The sequence below is a fragment of the Nematolebias whitei genome, chromosome 20 (assembly GCF_014905685.2).
Source record: "Nematolebias whitei isolate Nwh7 chromosome 20, NemWhi1, whole genome shotgun sequence".
NCBI classification, from domain to species: Eukaryota; Metazoa; Chordata; class Actinopteri; order Cyprinodontiformes; family Rivulidae; genus Nematolebias; species Nematolebias whitei.
In genome coordinates, this window is record NC_056517.1 from 11259720 (window position 1) to 11277602 (window position 17883).

A 17883-nucleotide genomic window follows, 5' to 3' on the forward strand; every position below is an offset into this window, starting at 1 on the left:
ATCTATCTATCTATCTATCTATCTATCTATCTATCTATCTATCTATCAACCAACTACTACTTACTACTTGTAATACTATTCCTAATTTGTGGTTTTTAACTTATAGTTGGGCTTCAGGGTACGGATCCCCTGCGATAAAGGAGGGACTACTTTATATCAGCCACCCCACTCATTTGAGGAAACTGTGCTTTCTAGCTGTTATTTGTTTAAAAGTGTAGTTTCCTCAAATGGCTGGTAAAAACAAGCAACAAAACAACTTCTGTTTTAGTGTGTGGCTGCATTTAGGTGTAAAAAAGGTCATTAGTGAAAATTGGGTTGCAACATTAAAATTCAAGATGGCCACTGCTATGTGTGTATGTGTGGAGGGTGTGTGTGTGTGTGTTTATTTGTAAATCCTGTAATTTGAGGATACTGTACTTCTTTGCAATATAAAACTTGAAAGCAAAGTTTCCTTAAATGATTGGGGTGGTCCTTGGGGTGGCAGAAGATTAATTTATGGCAGCTAAGGCCACCATTGGCCACCCCCTGCCTTCACCTATGCACCTGGTGTTGGCTAAAATGAGAGACTTCTGGTAAGATGGCGCCCGTGTACATGGCTTGCAATCCACCTCTGCTGACGGTGTTCGTATAATTTGTGTTTTGTTCGTTTTTCATCTGGGACATAAACTTGCTACAGGTGTATGACCGATAATAGCTTCAGGATCTTCGATTTTGCACTGCTTATGTCGCTTATTTGGATCAATATGAGCGTAATGCTGGAACCCCCCCCACCCCCCACCCCCACCCCACTGCTGGCAGACGTGCCTGTTTACCTTTGCTGCGCTCCTCACCTGCCTGCCCGGAGATATCGCTCCAGACACTGGGGAAAACGTGCTGGCCGGCTGGTAAAGCTTAAAGCCTTGCGTGCTGCATCTTCCTCTCCAGCTGATGGTCATGGTTTCCATAGCCAGCTTCCCGTGCGTCCGGACCGGGTAAACAACAGGAGTTGTCGGCTAGCGCGGTGCACGGGACGACCTGGAGGGGCTGTTATCAAAAATCTACGGCCGCTGGCTCGCGCTCCCTCCACCGCTGCTGGGTCTATCTTGGACAGTATCAGGATGTGTGGTCAACGCAAGATCTATTACCAACAAAATTTTTATTCTCAGGGACTACTTTCAAGAGCATGATTTGGACTTTCTCTGCATCACCGAGACTTGGATGTCTCCTGGTGAGTCCAGTGCCTTGACGGAATTATTGCCACCGAACTGTCTGTATTTTAACACACCGCGGCCATCAGGCAATATTCATACCAACTTTTGACTGTAAACAACTGCCCATCCCGGCTTCCTGCGCCAGCTTTGAGCTGAGCGTCTTTGAACTCAGCCATTCGCCTTCAACTTTATGCGCACTCGTCTACCTCCCACCTCGGACTAAGGATTTCATAAATTAATTTTCTGATTTCTTGGCTGAAATCACATCAAAATATGATCATATTTTAATTATTGGGGACTTTAATTTGCATGTGTGCTGTCAGGAGAAGCCCTTGGTTAAGGACTTTTTAGATTTATTGGACTCATTTAATCTTACTCAGCATGTTAACGGTCCCACCCAAGAGCACAGACATACACTGGACCTTGTTTGAACTCTTGATGTGACTGTTAGTAATCTTGAAATCGGTGACAATGTTTTTTCAGACCACATGCCAGTCCGGTTTGAGTTCACCCTCCCCCGTCTAACTCCTAAGCCGTGCGCTCCTGCACGTTGCAGCCAGACCATTAACCACTTCACTGCCGCATGTTTCACAGATGTTTACAATTCTGAAATGATAATTCAGCCCCCGGTGTTTCTCACCACCACTGAGGAGATGACATCCCAGTTCAACTTTGTCTGCTTAAAGTTTCTAGATCATGCTGCTCCGGTTAAAACTAGAAAATCAAAACTCAGAGCAGAACCTTGGCTGAATGACATCCCCAAGGCCATTAGGCAGCAGTGCAGGAGGGTGGAGTGTAAATGGAGGAAAGACAGGCTGCAGGTCTCTTTTCAAATACTAAAAGAGAGTTGGCATCTTTATCAGAAAACAGTAAAAGCTGTTAAATCCAAATACTTTTCTGATATCATTGTCTCAAACTCCCACAACCCACGTGTCCTCTTCTCTACCCTAAACTCTGTTCTCCACCTCACTGAACCATCACCTCTGGAAGCCTCGACTGAGCTGTGCGAGAACTTCCTACATTTCTTTTTAGAAAAAATTGCGACCACTCGGGCTCTCATTTCCCCTCCAACTCATGACCCATACATCCCACCTCAATCTGCAGCTCTATTTGACCATTTTGAACCCATCACTCTATCTTCTCTAGAGCAGGTCATGTGCAGCTTGAAACCTTCTGGTTCCCCCTTAGATGTGGTCCCCCCTCGACTACTAAAGGAGGTTTTTCCTACTCTAGGTCCATCCGTCCTGGCTATAGTAAACAGTAGTTTATCCACTGGCGCGGTGCCAAAAACCTTTAAACATGTTGCTGTCCAGCCTCTCCTGAAAAAACCAAACCTTGACCCCTCAGTCGTATCCAACTTCCGGCCTGTCTCCAGACTCCCATTTGTTTCTAAACTACTGAAGAAAATAGTTGAGTCCCAGCTGAAGTGCTTCCTGGATGATCACGCTATCCTAGAGCTATTTCAATCTGGTTTTAAACCTCTCCACAGCACTGAAACTGCTTTACTGAAAGTTTTTAATGACATCTTCTTATCCACAGATACTGGTGATACGGTGCTGCTTGTCCTATTGGACCTTACGTCCGCTTTTGACACTATCGACTAGGGCTTTAACAGACTACTCGAGTAATCGACAGGTCGATTCTTAGGATATCTATCGAGTTTTAAATTTCATGTCGAGTATTCGCAGTGACGTCATTACGTCGCAGTTACGTCATTGCATCACGTGTCATGTGATCTGCACCGGGCTACTAGTAGAAGCAACCAAATGGATTCCTCCCAGCAGATGGACTGAGCGGAGCAGGCCCAGTCTTGGCAAACAGGTAGAAATGCATCACTAGTATGGAAATATTTCACTAAAGATGAATCTTCTGGTTCAACTAACGTAAGGAAACAGAAAATGATTCAACTTCCTGACTGTTTTGGAGCGCGTTGCAAACCAGTGTTATACCAATTTATGTGACCACTGTATATTGTGACCGTAGGGGGTGGTGTTGCATGCACTGTTGCAGGTCACAGAATATGGTGTAACACCGGGTCCAATCGACCAAACCAGAACAGCTTCCTTCTGACTTTGTTTCACAAACAAAAAACAAAAAATATTAATCTCTAAACCTATAAAAAAACCTATAAACATATTTATCTCTAAACCTAATGCGCACCACAGCTGGTGGTGGTGCGGGGTGGTCGTCCGCTCCACTGTTTTTAATTTCATTTTTGATGTGCTGCACATTATTTCTTTTACTTTTGAAGCTTAATAATAATAACTAATAGTTTGGTTTTCCTGTGACTTATTTGCAGTATGATAAATGGTAGGAGCATAATATACTCTCCCAATGTTTGATGGTCTTTTTTTTGGTAAATAATAAATGACGTTTTTTGTGGTTTTATTATTTATTTATTTATTTATTTCATCTTGAGATCCTATGACGTCATCAACTACTCTAGTTCTACTCGAGTTTTATTATGTTAATGTCGAGTTTAAAAATTATGTAGTCGTTCAACCCCTACTATCGACCATGAGATCCTCATTGCTAGGTTGGAACAGTGGGTGGGCATCACAGGGTCAGCCCTCAATCTCGCTGACAGATCCTTTTGTGTTTCCAACAAAGATTTTAGTTCTGCCGCGGCAGACCTTAAATGGGGGGTTCTGCAGGGGTCCATCCTGGCTCCCCTCCTATTCTCTTTATACCTGCTGCCACTTGGTGCTATTTTCTGGAAACACAACACACCCTTTTACTTCTATGCCGATGACTGTCAAATTTACTTCCCCCAAGACACAATTGTACATGCACTATTCAACTTCTGCTCGACTGCCTGGCTGACATCAGGGACTTGATGGCTTTAAATTTTTTAAGTTTCAATGAAAAGAAGTCTGAAATAATGTTGTTCCCTCCCAACGATACAATCACGAACCACTGCATCGACCTTTCCGCTCTAGCCCTGTCAGAAAAACAAAGAGTCACATATCTGGGAGTGATAACGGACCCTTCCCTGAAACTTAACAATCAGTTAAACAATTGTTAAATCATGTTTTTTCCAACTGAGGCAACTTTCTAAGCTGAAGCCCATATTGTCCAAAAATAACCTGGATACAGTAATACATGCATTCATTACATCTAGGCTTGATTACTGATATTCGCTCCTGTTTGGTATCAGTCAAACCTCCGCACGACTACAACTGGTCCAGAATGCAGCAGTCCGATTTTTAACCAGTACAGGCAAAAGAGAGCACATTACACCAGTCTTGGACTCCCTGCACTGGTTACCGGTACACCTTTGAATCCAGTTCAAAACACTCCTGTATGTCTACAAATCGCTGAACAGTCCCCCCCCCCCCCCCCCATCTATCTGATCTGCTACAGCCATATGTCACACCACGTTCTCTGAGGTCAGTGGACCAGTTACTTCTCACAGTTCCAGGAACTCGTCTTAAACGCAGAGGTGACAGGGCCTTCTATGTAGCAGGCCCAAGACTTTGGAACGAGTTACCTGTGCTTGTCAGACAGGCCCCCTCCCTCTCGGTTTTCAAATCCTGTTTAAAAACCCACTACTATTCAGTAGCTTTCAACACCAGATGTTCTGTGTTTTGAACCTGTACACTCCACACTGGTTAGTCATTATATTTATTATCTGCAACGTTTTTATGTCTATATTCTGATTTACTTCATTTTATATATTGCTTTGTGTGTTGCCTGTTTTTCTGTTTGTGCAGCACTTTGATTGGCCTTGTCACTGTTTTAAGTGCTCTATAAATAAAATGGTATGGTAAAATCGCTCCCTCCACTTGCCAGGATCCTTCACTCTGTGCTGCCTCGGACAAGCAAAGAAAACATAAAATCCTTAAAACCTCCCTCTGTTCTTCTACACAGTGTAACTCCTCCCCACTTGAATATCTTCCACCAAACACATCAAGTTTTTTTTAATTCCTTCCTTATTCAATACCAGACAGGAAGTACAAACATTCTCTTTTCAAATCGCTCAGCGACAGGGACGTCAGCATTCTGCTCATTTTTTGTTTGGTTGATAGTTTTGTAAGTGAGTTTATATCAATTTTTTAAGTGTGACTGTGCAGCAGTGGTGACAACCTTACCTAGATTTTACTAGATCTCGGAAAATCCCAGCCAGTCGAAGCAGATGGCTGCTTGTCCTAAGCGTGGTTCTGCTGGAAGTTTCTTCCTGTTAAAAGGGAGTTTTTCCTTTCCACTGTCTCCTTTGTGCTTGCTCAGGATGGGAGACTGTGACGAAGTGAAGATCCAATGAGTCTGCTGCTTCCTTAGATAGATAACTTTACTAATTGGCTTTTGTACATATGTGAATGTTCCTTTTCAGTGCCCTGAGACAACTTCTGTTGTGATTTGGTGCTATATAAATAAACTGAACTGAAATTGTAAATGGCTAACTTATACACACTAAATCATAAATTTGTTACAACATATTGTATATAATAGAATGATCTGGTACTTAAAAATAATACATCTGTTTAAATTGAAGAAAAATAAAGAGAAAAACAACATATTTTCCATTTACCATCATAGCTGTGCTGCTGAGCAAGGCACTTAAAGCAATCAATACAAGTCTCTCAGCTCTGAATAAAGACAGTGACTGTTTACATGGTGAGAAGTGTTGGCCGGTTTGATTTCCCCAGATAAAAAGTCAAATGAAGGAACAGAAAATGAAAGTCCTTGTTTGAGGATAAACAGCTCTTTAATGCCAACGCTTCACGTCACTGAGCAGAAACATGACAGTTCTTACAGCAGAACAGTTTATTATGAGCACACTTGTATGCTTCTTATAGTAGTATAATAGTTTAATATTTTTCTGGTAACTTGCAGAGGATTTTAAGCATACCCATATCAGCAACAGGTAGAGCTTGAAGGTTTTCTAAGGAAAGAGAACAGTCTGAGCGGGTGTTAATAAGTTGGCATAACGCTATACCATCCGCACTACCCCCAGGCTTTACTGGCACCACCCCCACAGTATGCATCACATCTGCGGGGTACTCAACCACTGTCCTTGCAATCAACGCCTGGCAACATGACTGACTCACATGTGAACATAGACTCTGAATATAAGCAGTTTGCAACATAACCCAAAATCTACTCACACACACATAAATACAAAAACACTGTAGGAATTATCTTTGTCCTTTACCAATAAAAATGTTTTTTTTTTTTTTTTTTTAGGCTGGCAGACAGCACGGTTGACTTTCAAGAAATTCCATAAGCGAGTGCTTTCTGGAACTAAATGGGTGCAGCAAATCCCTTTAAAATCCTTTTAGGTACCGTGGCAGGGAGAGGGGAAAGAAGAAGTTTTCTCCCAGGCAAACATGTGCAGGTTTGTTGGGTTGATGTTTTGCTCTGGGGAAGGACACTCTTGCCAGTTTATTACTTCAAGGCTCAGAGAGAACGTTAACACAACACACGTCCTACACGGGGCACGGCGAGTAGAAAGAAAGCTTTGAGGAAAAGACTTCAGGGAGATGATATTTTGGATGTGAACGGCTTAATTTCTCACTTCAAGACCCCAGGAGGAAAATGGTTTACACGTACCTTATGCTTTATAATAGGACGGAGGGACAATTTAATGTTGCTTTTAGTTGTCAACATGCCCAACCTGGATATAAAGTTTACGTCTATGTCAACAAAAGCATAAAAAAGGAAATTTCTCAATAAACTGGTCAACACATCTAATACCAAAAACTCCAACATCCATGAACTTTCATCTCCAAAGCTCAATAAAAGTTTGGGAGTAACTTCTGTAATGATCTAAGCTGACAAAGTATTGTCATCTTTATGTCTAAACTGTAGAAGAAGCATGAACAGAAGAGGTTTTTTTTAAGATGATGTGACTGTTGCCAGTCTCTCATCAGGGTCACCATGGTAACCACACTTCTGTATCTCTTGCTCACTGGCAGCACTCTTAACAAGACAGGTAGACAGAAACCAAACTAAGAAAGCATGCTTTAGGCAAACTGTAACTGTAATGGTGTAACACATTTTAAGTAAGACACTTTCATAAAAATGCAAAATAGCCCCAAAAACTAGCCCATATTGAAGCTGCCTTTTTTACTGTTCACAAATCACTTGTCTTGTATTAGATGCGCCCTCTTGGTCCGTACAGAAATGAGTCTTTAAAAACACTTTAAGTCGGCACAAAAAAGCGTTCTGGCTGTCTCAGTCCCAGCTTAAAACTATTCATATTTTGAAAATGTTCTTGAAGCCCAAGTGGTAGAAATGTTGGATGGTTAACTTGTAAATTTCTGTTTGCAATGTTTTGTGTAGCCTATACAATATGGCAGGTTATGTTGGGCAGCATGATGGTTTAGGTCAGGGGTGTCCAGACTTTTTCATCATGCAGTTCCTTTTAAAATGACCAAGTCAAAGTGATGTACCTGCTATAAGGCCCTGTTTACACAGAACAACCTCAGGAAACGTTAGTGTTTTTTCATTGTTTACTGGGGGTAATAAACAAAAAATGAGTGGGTGTACAAGAAAACCCTGTAATTTCTGTTATTCAGGTTTCCAGATAAGAAATTATGAACTATAGTACTGTGGCTTTAAAATGATAGTATTTTAACCTAAACTGTCATATGTGCTGAGTAAAGATATTCTAAGATGAGGTGTGCGTTGTGTTTGTTGAATGTGCACAGAAAAGGAGGGGTAAATAAGACATTTTAATTTTATCTGGCAACCCTTATGCAGGGCTCAGCTGCATTCATTGCGTATGCAGTGTCTGTATGACAGTTACGTCCAAACTAGAGCTGTCATTTCTAACCCAGACCCGAAGCCCGGCCTGGCCCAACCTGAATTTGGGGCAGGCCGGGCCATAATATAGTGCCGGATGTGGGGTGTGTGTATGTGTGTGTGTGTGTGTGTGTGTGTGTGGGGGGGGGGGGTCGGGCTTTTGATTGCGTCAGCGGATGCACATGGCTGATGATCCAATTATATGGCGACATGGCTTACCATACATCCACCAGCCACACGCAGCCATTTGACCGTGCGCTGACCGGCCAGCTGGTTGAAAGAAGTTTAAAAAAAAGTTTAGTTAAGCTTCAGATGGACTACTGCCAGGCAGCGATCCATCAAAGCCCAAATGGACATTCATTCAGCCCTCTCTCAGCTGACGCGCGAGGCCAACCCAAACAGGTGAGATAACAAAATATCTGACATAGAGCAGGGTCCGTGTCTGAATAATGCAGAATGCAGGCAGAAACAGGGGAAACATTTAATGCACTTCGACGGCCATGAAATGACAAACACCCCCTCAGCTCCGATCAGCTGCCCCATTTTACTCAGCCACGTGCGTCCGCCGACCGTTAAAAACTATATAAGCAGTCAAAGCTTAACTAAACATGTCGGGTTTGGACCCGTAATTACTGTTAATTCATTGGATTGGGTGGGGTTCGGAAATTATGGCTACGGGCTGGGTCAAATTTTTTGTACCCAAATGCAACTCTGTTCCAAACTGGTGAACACACTCGCGTCTCTTTGGAGCCTGGATTTTATTAGTTTTGCTCCTACATGTTGAAAAAGTGTGAGCAGCACAAAAACAATCTGCTCTCTGCCATTTATTATAACTTGTTATTTATTATAACTTGTTATATTTGTATTATAACTTGTTATATTTATTATAACTGTTGTTAGAGCAGAAAAACTTTGGACTGCAGCCGCCTGTAGTGTGCATGTGCCACTTCACACTTGGAGCATTTCATATCTCGGGGGGGTTCCCCTGAAAATCTCTCAGAGAGAATGAGGATGTTGTCTGTAAAAGAACGGCCAAAAAAGTTTCACGTCGTGTAAACGGGGCCTCAGACTGGCTGCCCTGTCTGTCAATCAACAGACAAATTTCATAGATGATGACAGATGTCTGTTTTTAACACCATGCCATCTACCCAGAATACCTTTAAGATCAACCAGTAGATCAGATTGATATATTGGGCACCCCTGGTTTAGTGGTTAGCACTATTACCTCACAACAAGAAGGGCCTGGGTTCAATCCCCTGATTGACCTGGACTTTGTTTTTTCTGTGAGCAGTTTCATGTTGTTGTGTTTGTGTGGGTTTCCTCCCACTGTCCAAAATGATGCAGGCTGCCTTCAGAAGAGATCTGTGATCTCAGTGGGATTTGACTGGTTAAATAACAGTAATACACAGCACTTCCAGTTCTGAAAACAATCTATGCACAGATACAGTGGGAGTCAATGATAGTTGGAGCTGGAGGGCATTTGAGAAAAAACAAACAAACAACAAAAAAAAAAACCCACAAACAAGTTATTCAGTCGTGAGAGAGATAAGAAAACAAAAATGTCAAAATAGAGACGAGTAAAATGAATAAAATGTGTAATATTCATTAAGAAGATTTTGTTGGCAACATTTTTGAAAGCGGACCATTGTGAGGTAAAACCTTCACATATAATAAAACTTAAAGTGCAAACGTATAAAAACATAAATAAATATCCCAGTTCAGTCATTCCAAATCCATCTTTCTGCGGCACATTTAAATGTTGAATGATGTTTTTATTGTAAATCTGTTTGAACCGTAAAGTTTTATTTAGCCAGTCGTATTTGTGATAGAGACAGAAATATGGTGCTTTCATTAAATACGTATTAATGTAATCATTTATGCACTCATTTTGAGTGAAACTGTGTAACTGAGATGAAGTTCAGCAGGAATATCTGTCAACAAGAGCAGCCAGTCCAGCCGCCAAACCTTCAGGCTCTACAATTCACTCCCAGTTTTTCAGAACCAGTTTCCTCGCTCTGATTCCCATTTAAATATTTGGCTAAATGAGCACAGGATTGGTCTCAGCGGTTTGTTTGTGGATTTGCTCTTTGCTTTTCCATTTCCTTTGGGCAACAGATTGAATTAAGGTTTGTAGACATTGTGATGTCACACATGAGAAAACAGATCTTGCAAAATTACAAAACCTTCACAATCGCATCTCTGCAAACACAAGAGAAAAAAATCATTTGGGTTATTATAGAGAGTTCTGCAGTCAGAGTCACCCAGATAGTAATTAGCTTCATTTACTTGTTTTTCTATTTAAACAGCCCAACAAACAGATATTATTTACCAGGATCCTGCTTTGCAGAGCCTACGTGATGCACACTAATCTACAACATTCATTTTAATACAAGCATTCACTGTGGTCCATTTTTCTTCCGTATATTTTTTGATTCTCTTCCCGTAGTTTTCAAGTTAGTTCAACAAATCATAAATCAAAATGTTCAGCTCTTTCAGGAAAATTCTGCTATGACTTTTTGGTACTGGTGCAACTTTAGCTTTTTGAAGCATTTAGCCTTTTCTGATATTTTTTCCTCACAGAAAATGAATTGAGCTCATTTTCCATCCTTCACATCTTTAGATCTGTTTACAACATTTTACTGCTCCTTTCACATTTTGTTCTGCTTCAGCTTCGTTCAGCTTCCTTCTGCAAATTTAAACTTTTATTCAGATACATTCAGCTAATTTTAGCTGTTTTCTTCTCCTTTCAGATTATTTTTGATAACTAAATCTTTGTGCTTCTTCTAACTTCTTTCTGCTAATTTCAATGTGTTATGCTCCTTTCAGCTTATTTCTGCAAGTTCAGCTTTTTCTGCTATTTCAGCTACTATTTAGCTGTTTATGCTAATTTTAGCCTTTTTGGCTAATTCCACATTTTAAGCTCATTTCAGCTCTTTTTGCTTTATTTGCACTCATTACAACTTTTTCAGCCTAATTCAGCAAAAATGTGCTCTCTCCACTTCTCCACTCTTTCTGCTTTTTAGCTACTATTCAACTGTTTTTTTTTTTTTTTTTTTACAAATTTCAGTTTATTTCAAATAATTTCCACATTTTGCACTCAATTTTTCTTCTTTCAGCAAACACATGTTCTTTCTGTTTCTTCTGTTAATTTAAGCTTGTTCTACTTTTTCCAGCTATCTTTTTATATTTTTTAGCTAATTTCAGCTGTTTTCAGACAAATTCAATTTTTTGGTAGAAATTTATGCTCCTTTCAGCCTAATTAAAATCTTTCTGTTAATTTCTTCTTGTTATGCTCCTTTCAGCTTATCTCTGCTAGTTTTAGGTTTTTCTGTTATTTCAGCTACTATTTAGCTGTTTCATGTTAATTTTAGCTTTTTCAGTTAATTCCACATTTTTGAGTTCATTTCAGCTCTTTCCAGTTCCTTTTTATAGTTTAAGCATCTTTCTGCCTTTCAGCTACTTTTCAGACATTTTTTGATAATTGCAGCTTTTTTTTAATAGTTAATTTTCTACTTTTGTGCTCATTTATACCAATTTATACCTAATTGAGTGAATATGTGTTCTTTCTGCGTTCTTGTGCTAACTTAGGCTTGTTCTTCCAATTCAGCTACAATTCACCATGCTTTTAGCCAATTTCAGCTGTTTCTCAGCAAGTTCTTTTGCAATAAGCATTCACGCTGCATTTACACAGGAAATGCAGTTCCTCTAGTTAACATTGTGTTTCTGACAACGGATAAACTCCTGTTTTCTTACTCCTCTTCAGCTTACTGCCACTGTTTCCCCATTTCTACCCTTTCTTTAGCTCCCATGGCCTTTTCTAGCTTAATTACTTGTTGGAATTTATTGTGATTTTTGCTGCATGCCTGCTGTGTTGGTCATTACAGGCCTCTGTAGGGAGCTGAGTGGATGCCAAGGAAGCTTAACAGAAGGCAGGTGCTGGGGATGGGTCTCCACTCACCTGGGGTAAATGAGGGCAACTCTTCCTGCTGGCTTTGAGGCCAGTCCTCCCCTCAGGGGCCGTTCTGATGTTGAAGAGGGCCTGAAGAGCACACTGGGCTGCCTGAGTCTTGGCAAGCTTCTTGCTGCGTCCACAGCCCTCAAATATACGTCCGTCCACACGCACCGCCATCACAAAGCTCCGCAACCTCCGTCCTTCTGCTCGCTCTGACAGACAGGCGTAGCGCAGGCCAGGCCGGAGCTCGTTGAGCAAAGTCACTGGACTCTTGGGAACCTCAGGCTCTGGAATAATCCCTCCAAGCCTCTGCTGAGCCTGGACCATGAGGTCCAGTGTGTGTCGAAGCAGCCGTCCATGTCTGAGTAGCTCGCTCGACAGCAGCTCACTCTCGCTTGCTGAGTTGCAGAAAGAGAGGTCGTCGGAGCATGGCGAAGGCTCAAATTCTTTGAAAAGCGTGTCTGGGAACTCAGCCTGGTCGGATGTGAAGTCGGCCGAGGGGTTTGAGATGTTTCCCATCGCCAGGTGGGCCTGAGGAGCGTTGGGGAACTGAACAAAGGACTTGAGTGCCAGCTCTGCTGCCCTCATCTTAGCTTTTTTCTTCGTTGGTCCCGTGCCTTCAAAGGTCAGTCCGTTAACCTCCACAGCGATGGAGAACACAGGAGCATGGACCGGTCCCATCTGGGACACCATGCGGTACTGCAGGCCCGGACGAAGCTCATTCAGCTGCATGAGTGCATTCTTTGGAGCCTCAGACCAGGACAGTTTCTTATAAATCAGACGGAGTTGACACAGGTGCCCGTTTTTGTCTTCCTCCAGTGGCCGTTTCCTCTTCAGACCCGAACTTCCACTTCTGGTGGACTCGGAGCAGAAAAGTGACTCCCCAGAATCCTCCAAGTTCCCAATATTACGGTTTTCCTTAACCTCCGTACTGCTGGTGCCTGCAATGAAAAAAAACAACAACAAACAACAACAAAACAGGAACAATTCAATGAAAGTGATAAAAAATACACCAAAAAAATTGAACAGAAAGTGTGATTGTGCAACAGTCCTGCTCATCCAGGCTAAACAAAATGAATCAGGGAAAATCTCTCTAGGCAGATTGAGCCACTTGAAACACAATGAAATCATAATGAACACGTCTACAATCAACTCCCGGAGCTGAGCCCACTTTGTACCACAGGGCTCTATTATATGTAAGTATTTTAAAAACCAAATACAAATCCCCTAAAATGGTGATGTTATCTGCCAAATCATCCTGTAATCTGACTCCAAATTGGTTCTGAAGCTGAGTCGTGAGCAGGAAACGTTGGCCCCCATGGCTACAGCAGAACATCAATCCTATTTGCAATGGGGGTGGAGCGGCAGGGATTGCTTCGAGTGGTAGACTTTCCAAGAAAGGATGATGGAAAAAAGAGTGCAGCTTGCTTTATTTCACACTCGATCCTCAGTAAAAGCTGAGCCTGAGCAGCTGTGAAACACTCTTCAGATCTCGATACAGGGAAGTGGTGGTGTATCACATTTCTCATGGTAGAAGAATAAAACTAGGAAGTTTGGATAGTGCTAAAATAATTTAATGGTGTGATGGAAGCCATGTAGCTCAAAAATCAGAATACACATTTGTTTAAATTATTCATCAGGAACATTTAAATTAATCATTTATTAGTTCAATTTAAAAAAAAAATTCTGCTTTAAACCCATAAGATGACAGTCTTTTGTAATCAAAGAGCTCTTCTTCTTCTTCTTTCAGCTTTTACCTCTTCAGGGGTCTCCACAGCGAGTTATCCTCCTCCAGCTCTGTCCTCTGTATCCTCTGTCCTCACTCTAACTACCTCCATGTCCTCTCTAACTGCATCCATATACTGTATCTCCTCTTTGTCTTTTTCCTGGGAGCTACATTTCTAACATCCTTCTACCAATATACCCACTGTCCCTTCTCTGGACATATCCAAACCATCTCAGTGTGTCCTCTCTAACTTTATCTCCCAGTTGTTCAACCTGTGCTGTACCTCTGATGATCTCATTCCTAAACTTATCCATCCTTGTCACTCCTAAGGAGAACCTCAACATCTTCATTTCTGCCACTTCCAATTCTTTCTCTTGTCTTTTTGTCCATGTCTCTGTCTCTAGACCATACAATATAGCTGGTCTCACCATTGTATTGTAAACTTTTCCTTTGACCTTTGCTGACACCTTTTTGTCACAAATCACTCCTGAAACTTTTCTCCATCCACTCCATCCTGCCTGGAAATTCTTTTAAACTTCTTTACCACATTCCCCATTCTCTTGGACAGTAGACCCCAAGTACTTGAAGTCTTGCACCTTTGTGACCTCTGCTCCTTGTAGCCTCACTGTTCCACCAGCCTCCCTCTCATTCACACACGTACTCTGTCTTACTACGGCTGACTTTCATTCCTCTTCTTTCAAGTGCATACCACCACCTCTCCAAGTTCTCTTCCAACTCTTCTCTGTTCTCACCACAAATCACAATGTCATCAGCAAACATCATAGTCCACGGGGATTCCTGCTTGACCTCATCTGTTAGTCGGTCCATCACCAGAGCAAACAAGAAGGGGCTCAGAGACGATCCTTGATGCACTCCCTCCTCCACCTTTGAGTTATCTGTCACTCCTACAGCACATCTCACCACTGTCCTGCTGTCCTCATACATGTCCTGTACCAGTCTAACATACTTTTCTGCCACTCCAGATTTCCTCATGCAATACCACACCTCCTCTCTTGGCATTCTGTCATATGCTTTTTCTAAATCCACAAAGACACACTGGAGTTCTTTCTGACCCTCTCTGTACTTCTCCATCAGCATCCTTAAATCAAAGATGGCATATGCGGTGTTCTTGGCATAAAACCATACTGCTGCTCACAAATAGTCATCTCTTGTCTAAGTCTTGCTTCTACAACTCTCTCCCAGATCTTCAACGTAATTCCCCTGTAGTTGCTACAACTCTGTACATCACCCTTGTTCTTAAAAATCAAAGATTTTATAATCAAAGAGCTCGTTTCCCAAATAACAAATCACACAAGTAACACAGATTTGAGTTCTCCATTCGACCTGTCTCCTGGAGCATTAGTGCTGACAGAAAGAATAAGAGGCGGCAGCTTACTTAAACTGTCCTCGTCCTCGGTGCTGGTCCCTGGGCTCATGTATTTGAAGGGGGCGATCAATGCTGACAGCATACTGACTTTCTCTGGAGGAGAGACAAGAGACACACAGAGTCAACAAGAGGGCAGCTCTGCTGATGTTTTGATGTTTTTATTGATTAAAGTCGGGGATCATTGCTGGAATGACTCGAGGACAGAGATGATGCATACAGGAGCAGGAGTGAGCTCACGAGGCTGTTGCTCCATCACCTGTGCATTAACCTTTATACTACAGAGATGTCTAAATGACACATGGACCATTTTTAAAGCCTACATAGGAACAACAATGATCAAAATAAAAATGTAAAGCCTGTACTGTTGTCATTTTGTCATATTTATCACCTGCTGCTGAAGGTGAAAGGACGGAATAAGGTTTTGGCCCATGTCAGTTCATGTGTCTATCTACTAAATTATCGCAGTGGATGAATTTGAGTATATCTCAGAAAGTAATCATTAGATGTAGGTCGACAACCATTTACCATTTGGAGTCGAATCCATTCAAGGTGGCAGCCATCGCTAAGCAAATTTAGCAACCACATAAATGGCTATAGCACAGAGACTTTGACAGATATTAAGCTGTGGTAGTGACTGAAAATGATTCCCAACACATGCTTCAGGTTCAGACTGATCACTTAAAATCTGCTTTTCAAATTTTGTCTTTAACCAATAAAGTCAGCTGTATTTGTTTGTTTACAAAATATATCATGACAACTGCATGGATTCCATTAACTTTCAGAAAGTATTAATTTCATTGCTTTTATCAATTGATTCATGTTTATCAATCATATTCAAGACGTCCACCACAGCTAATCAGCCTTAACAGCACAAAAAGACAATAACTTATTTAATATTACAAATATTGAGTTAAATGGACATGGTGGTAACTGAGTCACATTAATGTTTTTGGAGAACTAACACATTTCACAAGATCTCAATATCAATATAAATCTGCTCATCATCAGCATATAATGATTTTAAATTGGAGTTGCATTCAGGCCTAAAAAATCCGACCCAACCCGGCCCCAGCCTGTAGCCATTTTTTTCTGAGTTCGACCCGACCAATTAACAATTACATTACAAATTAATTACAGGCCTGAACCAGAAAAAACAACCAACTTTTTTTTAATTAAGCTTTTACTGCTTTTGTAAGCAAATCTGTTTGACATGATAGTTTTTAAAACGTATTTCAAAGAAAGGGAGATATAAGAATTCTTGTTCTCGAAAGCTCAAATGATATCTCAGCTGCAGCCCCAAATCTCAAATGAGTTGAAAAGGAGGCTACGTGAATGCATTCCCGTCTACCTGCTAGCTGTGCACAAGTGCCTGACCCCTCAGATCCTGGAACTGGCAGGAAACTTGACTCGTGACAGCAGAAGGACTGGGATTGTCCCCCAACATCGGCAGTTGGCTTTCCGCAATGACGAGGAACTGCTGGGAGGAGTGGCCATCACTCTGGGAGGAGTTCTGCCTGGCATTCAGGCGGTCCTGTAGCCCGGGGGAACCGGGAGCCCAGCCGAGTCTGGGTGGACAGATTGAATGGCATCTGCCACCATTTTCTCCGCAGTGGGACAGACCTTTACAAGAGATCCTTCCTGTCTACAGCAATTGGCAACTATAACATCTCTTAATGAAACGAGGATAATGAGTCACAACAACATTTAATTTCCCTTTGGGATTAATAAAGTATTTTTGAATTGAATTGAATTATTAAGAGGTCACCAAATTGATATTAACATAGACAAATAGCCTAAAAAAATGAACTCTAAAAATAGGCTATTATACAGATGAACAAAAACATTTTTACAGCAAAATTATATGGAAAAATATAAAACAAGTCTATTTTAATTAAACACGTTGCTCACTTTGGCTTTTGTGTTTCAGATGCTGCTTCCTTCACTGCAGATAACAGCAGGGTGGAGGGGGACACGTGCAGCCCATGATCCATCCAGCCGGTCAGCGAACGCATGCGGCTGATGATCCGGTTGTCCACCTGAAGCTTATGATTGTTTTTTACCTCTTTCAACCGGTCGATCGGACCTTTGCGCGCACCTGAACTGACATACATCTGCACGTTTCACTGTATTGGCTTTGTAGAGTGAGTTCTCCTGTTTTAAAACTGCATCAAAGCCAGAGATCGACCCCGCCCGCACATCAAGCACTTAATTTTGGCCTGACCTGGACTGAATTTTGGGTCAGGTCAAGTCGGACCGGGCCCGGGTTCGAAATCGCAGCTCTATTTTAAATCAAAAGGCTGGCATGACAAGTGATGGACAATATGATGCATTCCTTCAAGGTATGGTAGGCCTTCAATTCTTTACTTCAAACCTTAAAAGTTTTACTTAAGGCCTTAAAACTTTAAAGTTTAAAATTCAAGCTACCAAACTTATAACAGTACAAATAATGAATATCAGCGATATCATGACATCTGACCATCAGCATAGCAAATGTTACCAACTCTGCCCTGTAGGCCAGAATATTACTCTTATCAGATGACAGATTTAACAGAGATGAAACTTGACGTTATTAAGTCTTTGCGAATGATAGTTTGTCTCGTTTGTCTCTGTGTCCCTGTGATGGACTGGAGACCTGTCCAGGATGTCCCAGCCTCTTGCACAGTGACTGCAGGACATGGACACTAGTGAACTCCACGACCTGAAAAGGAAGAAGCGGGTAAAATTGATGGATGGATGGATGGATGGATTTAAAAAATAAATTAATATATTTTGGCTAGTATAGATTAGTGGTTCTCGAACTGGGGTACCCAGACTCCAAGGGGTCCTCGAGCCGGTGCTATATATATATATATATATATATATATATATATATATATATATATAT

General features: G+C 41.5%; 1 protein-coding gene across 1 annotated transcript in view; it reads right to left on the reverse strand.

Moving 5' to 3' along the window:
• The window catches only part of adarb2 (adenosine deaminase RNA specific B2 (inactive)), a 150143-nt gene extending 134891 nt beyond the window's left edge, over positions 1–15252 (reverse strand). Inside the window, 3 exon segments of the mRNA XM_037694423.1 lie at positions 11893–12827; positions 15009–15092; positions 15237–15252. Of these exon segments, the coding sequence (XP_037550351.1) occupies positions 11893–12827; positions 15009–15092; positions 15237–15252 (1035 nt within the window).
• Between the last annotated feature and the right edge of the window lie 2631 nt (positions 15253–17883).